At 40.8% G+C, this 5974-nt stretch overlaps 1 protein-coding gene across 1 annotated transcript in view; it reads right to left on the bottom strand.

Annotated features, from left to right (window-relative positions):
* Positions 1-439: 439 nt before the first annotated feature.
* TRMT10A (tRNA methyltransferase 10 homolog A (S. cerevisiae)) overlaps positions 440-5974 on the bottom strand; it is a gene marked incomplete at its 3' end in the record, with an annotated part of 6241 nt that continues 706 nt past the window's right edge. Inside the window, exons 2-7 of the mRNA XM_008941823.1 lie at positions 5354-5516; positions 4749-4755; positions 3393-3532; positions 2842-2916; positions 1707-1856; positions 440-545 (exon numbers count right to left, since the gene is read on the bottom strand). Coding sequence (XP_008940071.1) covers positions 440-545; positions 1707-1856; positions 2842-2916; positions 3393-3532; positions 4749-4755; positions 5354-5516 — 641 coding nt within the window. The remainder of the gene's footprint in view (positions 546-1706; positions 1857-2841; positions 2917-3392; positions 3533-4748; positions 4756-5353; positions 5517-5974) is intronic.

The raw sequence follows: 5974 nt of genomic DNA, 5'->3' as shown, positions 1-5974 counted from the left end.
ACTGCTGATACCGAATGATTCTTCAGGTACCAGAGGAGTTACTGCTGAACAAAGCTGTCCAAAGAGGTGAACACATCACAAACATTTATCCTTCCCTGAGATAAAGTAGGTGGGATAGTTTCCAACATTTTGCTCACGTGTGAACTCTGGAAACAAGACCAGGACAGTAAGAATGCCAAAATTACTCACGGGACAAGTGAAGAGAACAGGAGGTGCACTTCTCAGTGGCTAAGACACCATTCTTTACATTTAATCATATCTAAAACATTTAAAGGTCAGGGCAATTACTGTATCCCAAAGGCAACTAGATTCAAGAAATGTTGACATAATAAAATAAAATTTAGCTATCTGCTCTGCAGTGCAAGTTTTGAAGGTTCAAATTCTGAATATCTCAGGAATATTCTACAATAAAATCATTATTTTGTGATTTAAAACTTACCATGATTGACAGCTAAGACTTTCCGACTGTTCATCTTGACAAAGTTTCCAAGTGGGAGCTGTGCATGACTAACTCCCTGCTCTACAGCTTTCTTGTAAGTAATTCCCTGTGGGAAAGACACCAAAGCAACTGCACTGAGAATCACCAGAATCAGCCCATACAGATTACTGCAAGTGTCATTCTCCGGCAAGAGTTTTGCCAGTGCTGCCAGGATCCTGCTTTAGAAAGCGTTTACAAAAAGGAAATTAACTTGGTGAGACAGTACCTGCCTCAAGGGCTACCTTTGGAAAACTTACTACTTTGAACGCCTGTCACGCTGAGATATATGGCAAAAAGGACTGCAGATAAACCTTGTCCACACAGCTGCAGCTCCAGCACGTGTCAGCCATAGCCTGTTTTAAAGGCGAGTTTATACTTCAGCACTAAGTTGCCCAGGTTTCAGTAACTGCGAACTTTTTCAGAAGAGTAAAGGATAAAGAAATTTAGTTTGCTTTTTTAAACTTGGCAAATCCTGTGCTTAAGATGGGGAAAAAAAAAAAAACAACAAACCTTTTAAAACTGTGTAAACACTTTATACCATAATGACTATATAACGGATTTGCTTTAGGCTCCTCCTCGGCTTTGACTGTGGACTTATCGCTGAAGTATCATTTGGTAAGGCTTAAGATCCATCCCTTTTTTTAGCATCATATTGAAATATTAGACATGCCCCCAGAAATTAGGAGTGTCTTTGAAGAAAAGCAGTAACAGTGCTTTAATTTCCCAGCTGCATTCTCTATGACATTCCAGGTCCACACAGCACGATCCCACGTACAGGTATGGAACGAGATCCCTGAGGCACGTGTGTTACTTGGCCAAGTAAATTTATTAAAAAAGGACATCCGAGATCCAAGTGCTGCTCTTCATCCATATTTGGGCATGTGCCCATACAAGCGTGTGCACACACACACAAGTGTGTGAACAGAAACAAAACCCTTCTGTCTGAACATACGGCCCTCAGTAAGCTGAGCAGTGTTAGTAATTCCATTCCTATATTTAAATTCAAAATATAAAATCCTAAAAAGCCCAGCATGTCTACACTTTGGAACACATGCTACTGCAACCACTGCAATTTATTTTTTTTTTTTACCATTTCCTGAAAATTTTAAAGTAAGTCTTTTTTGAAGTTCTCTTGTTATTTGTTAGTTTACACACATCCAGCATTAATGTCAAATAAGCTGCCCCGCCCAAATATGCTGTAAAGAAATGGAATGAACCTGAAGTTTACCTTGTGGTGATTGTGATCCACCAGTCCTCCAATCACATAGGCCTTCTTCTCATCAAGCTCACTGAGAATGTCCGGGGAATCTGAGGTAAGATACACCAGGTCTTCCTTCTTTATTAGCTCACTGTAGTGCTCTGTTCTGATTTGGATATCCTCCAAAAAAGGTAGTTAAAAGAAGTTACATTCAACTGTCAAATTGCTGGGCAAGCTCTACAGACCCAAGATAGAAACAGCAAAACCAAATCCAATAGTATGCAGTCATTTCACATCCCTCATTCACATTTAGGTAGGTAACAGAGTGCTGACTTCTGCATAAATAATATGCACTCCCTACAGCACTGACTTGTAAAAACCATCAGGAAATTTTCTGAAACCCCAAAAGAACTTTACTAATCCTTAAGTGCTTTTGACTTTCTTCAAATGATACCATATTTCTCCTAGGAATCCAGATAATTTTCAAGCCCACCTTTCTAAAAAAAGTGAAAACAGAATCAAATGCTTACTTCCCACCATTTGTTTGATTAGACAGGTTGCCAAGCAGCTACTGCATGAGACAGGCTGAAAGCAGAACTGTTTTTACTTATGCAAAGCATTCTTCATTTGAAGCTGTTGGAATACAGGTTTCACAGGGAGACACAAGGAAAACCAACATGAGTTTAACCACAAGACAAGCTACTTCTCTAAGGAACACTTCAGTGTTGAGAGGCAACACAATGGAAATGAAGGTGCACATAAGAATCGTATCACAACTTCAAAGTCTTATTTTTCTCCAAGAAAAAAAAAAAAAAAAGAGTACTGTCAAGACTACCTAAAAAAGACTGTCAGAACTGCCTTTATCAAGTAGTCTTGCTTGGTCTACCAGAGAATGGAATCTGTTCAGTAAAAACAGGTGAAAACAGATGTGTGTGGAGATTTCCAAACAAAAATCAAATCTAGATTTATAACAAGCAGTCTTTGGCTTATTTAAGTTAAATTAATTAAAAGCACAAAGAACCACATTATTTCTAATATGCTACTTCTCTAATGTCTTAGAAGAACCCCTGTAGGAAAAGCACAGGTCCTTCACAACTAAGAACCTAGTTAGCAACTATAATAAAGACTTCTTTTCCTCTTTTTACAGAAATAGTCAAGTATTCACCTTCCAGTTCACCCATCCTTTGTCATTTTCATTCATGTTGCTCTTCAACTGTCCCCCATGGCTGGTCAAGTAAAACTTCAAAGAGAAGAAACAAGACATACAAAATACTGAAATGTTAACATGCCAGTCTGTTTCTTCTCTGTACAAGACTTTTTCTGCCCTTAACTATTAGGTAAAAGTTAACTGGTTTTTAGCTGAAAGTGGTACTAAGACCATATTCATACAGTTAGTGACACATCAAAAAGACAAATACATGCTTACAGTCACTTTTTTTTTTTAAAACATGTCACAGATCAGACTGAGTATCAATAGCACCTTAATGGCCTGCCAGTATCTGGCACTCTTCATCTGCACGCACATACTTTTTCAACATACTTTTTTAACGTGTGGGTTTTAAATTAATGTATTGCAACAGAAGTAATTTTCTTATTAAAAAGAGGCAGCTTAAATGTATTTTTTCTACTACATTTCCCACTGCTCAGGACGCAGCTGCCTGCCTCACGTGCCTTACACCTGGCAATGCAGGCAGTGTTCCCTCTGTTCAAACCTACCTGCACAGGATGAAACGCTTTGCGGTTTTCTGCATAACATCTCTGAATCTGCTTGTGGAGCTTCTTAACGTCCTGTATACAACACAATTTGGTTTTACACAGTCCTTCAGACAGACCACCATAAAATGCTTTACCGTGAGCTATTCACAAGATAAAGAGAGAAAAAGGAAGTGTTTAACTGGCAAAAGTGACTGCTGAGAGAGTGTGGATATCAGACACCAAGAGGGAAAACAGCCACTGTGGAGGGATTATGCTGACAAGGGAGCACAGACATCTTCCACAGAAGTGTAGTTACACACCTCTGCACATGTGTTTGATTTGCACTCTTCTAGGAGACAAGCAAAACAAAAATCACCAGGATTTAATTATATGCAATAACATACTCAAAATTAATCTGAATAATTGAGCAGATTTATCACTGTGACAATACTCAGTCCTTCACCCACAGGATATCCTTTAGAATATACAGTTTCTATTTAAGAAAACTAAACATGCTTAACAAACTTGAACTCCAGAACAATTAAAATAATTTAGTGGCTAGCTTTGGCACTTTGACTTGGCAATTTGGACAAAAGTTAACAAGTACTAGTTAAAATAAATCAGACTTAATTTTTAGTCAATTATATTTTTTGTAAGGTATGTTACATAGTTTTATTCTCAGCACCCCAAAAGCAGTTTTGTAAAAGCAACAGATTCCCATTTTAAAAGGAAACATCATGATACTGCTTTGATTCATGTAGTACTTTGAGAATGTTTTGATACCTCCAAAGGATTTCAAGTAAACTAGACTTTATTACTAGAGTATTGCAAGAGAAAGCAGCTAATTAACTCTACTGCTGAAGGCCACAGCCGCCTTCACCAAGAATGTTCCACCCTTCCCAAACCCCTGCAGAAGTGCTCCTCTGTTGTACCAGGCCTAGCAGGGGTTCTGCCTGACCAAGGAAGGAAACGTGTTCTACCAAAGACACAGCTCAGCAGGACTGACTGGTCAGCATCCCCACAACTATCAAGGGGGTCCTCTGGGGCACTGCTTAGAGCTCCTAAGGAAACCAAGTTCCAAAAGGCCAACTGGAGCTTCCCCAAAATGTTGTGGCGAGCAGCAGCAGCTTCCATTAGTGCTAAACGTGCTCTGCACCACATGGCACAAGCAGGCACACAAGGGTTTCACACCAGCTTGAATTCAAGCAGCCGTGCAGGCAGCGCAGTCCCTGGCAGCAGCAGGAGGGCTCAGCTCATGGAGAGGGGAGAGCTCTGCCTCAGAAACCAAAGGCTGCACTCTCACAGCTGGGGGCCTGCAGCTGAACGACTTCCTCATCACGACTAGGGTTAAAGCTGTTTGATCTCAAAACACCACACCAAGCATCTTGACCAGGGGCTGGGAATCGTGCTGACATTTCTCAGATTCACCTACCGCACAATCATCTCACCCAGACTTTCATCCATTCTAAGATTTTGGAGATGGGCTGAATAGTGTCTTATTGTCCCAACTACCTCTCACCTGACAGACAGAAAAAGCTCAGTATCCTCAAAATGCTCAAAATTCTCATTTCCACAGACACTTACTAATAAGGCTGTGACTCTCAGGTCCACTTTGAAAGAGAAAGAAACTTGATGTGGTGTTTGCAGCCCCTCTAGTGAAACCATTTTGAGGCAGAACTGCATCTAACTTCATGGTGAACAAGTGGTACAAACTGTTTCTACATTTCTGGTTTTGGAATCAGACCAACTTACCACATCTCCACGAAGGCAAACTAAATCCTTGGCAAGCTTATATAAAGGTACATTCCAAAGCCTAAAAAAAATCCAGTAACTGACGTAAGCAGATCTGGGAGTCACCACAATGTGAAACATGCTAACTGTCCTTTGCAAGCTGGTCTCTGGTTTTTGTGCTCTGACATCACATCATCACTGTCAGTGGAGAACTTTTCAACGTTTGTATGTGATGGCCAAGTTCCTTTTACCTTTAGCACCATCAGGTCATCAAAGCTGCAGTCCACAATGAGTCGAAGTGTGCTGGGAACAACGTCCCTCCGCACGCGCTTCCTGTCCTGCCCGTCGCTGTCAGAGCTCAGTTTGGACTGGCGCTCGAGCTTTCTCTTCTGCCGCTTCTCTTTTCGTTTCTGCCTAAATAAACAAACAAGCAAGCCTGCAAAAAGTGCCACCCAATCTGCTTATGTACATGTTGTTATGCACATAAATGCACACTTCAGTGATCGAGCTGGTTGTCCCATGACTGTGGTAGTTCAGACTTGTCCCGTCGCTTTCCCTTGGGCCAGACTGATGCCAGCATGAAACACACCCTGTCTATGAGAAGTTCTGTATATACTGACAGATGTCAGACACAAATACATCAACAGTGAGAGTCTCATGGATTTAAGGGTGCTCCAAATCACGTCTCAGAACAGACACAACCAACAAGACTGCCAAAACTGAAGTCTCAGAATCAGAATGTGGAAAGCAATTTACGTCCTGTTTTAGTGAATAGTTTTTCAAAAGGCTTCTGAGGCAACTGTGTCTTCCCCCTGTTCCCCTGCTGGGAGATGAGATTCCTGAGACAGTAACTTTAACAGCCTCTCTCAGGA

Source organism: Merops nubicus, unplaced genomic scaffold (assembly GCF_000691845.1).
Source record: "Merops nubicus isolate BGI_N331 unplaced genomic scaffold, ASM69184v1 scaffold19386, whole genome shotgun sequence".
NCBI lineage: Eukaryota > Metazoa > Chordata > Aves > Coraciiformes > Meropidae > Merops > Merops nubicus.
The sequence above is the reverse complement of the archived record's forward strand: the minus strand, read 5'-3'. Positions and strand labels throughout refer to the sequence as shown.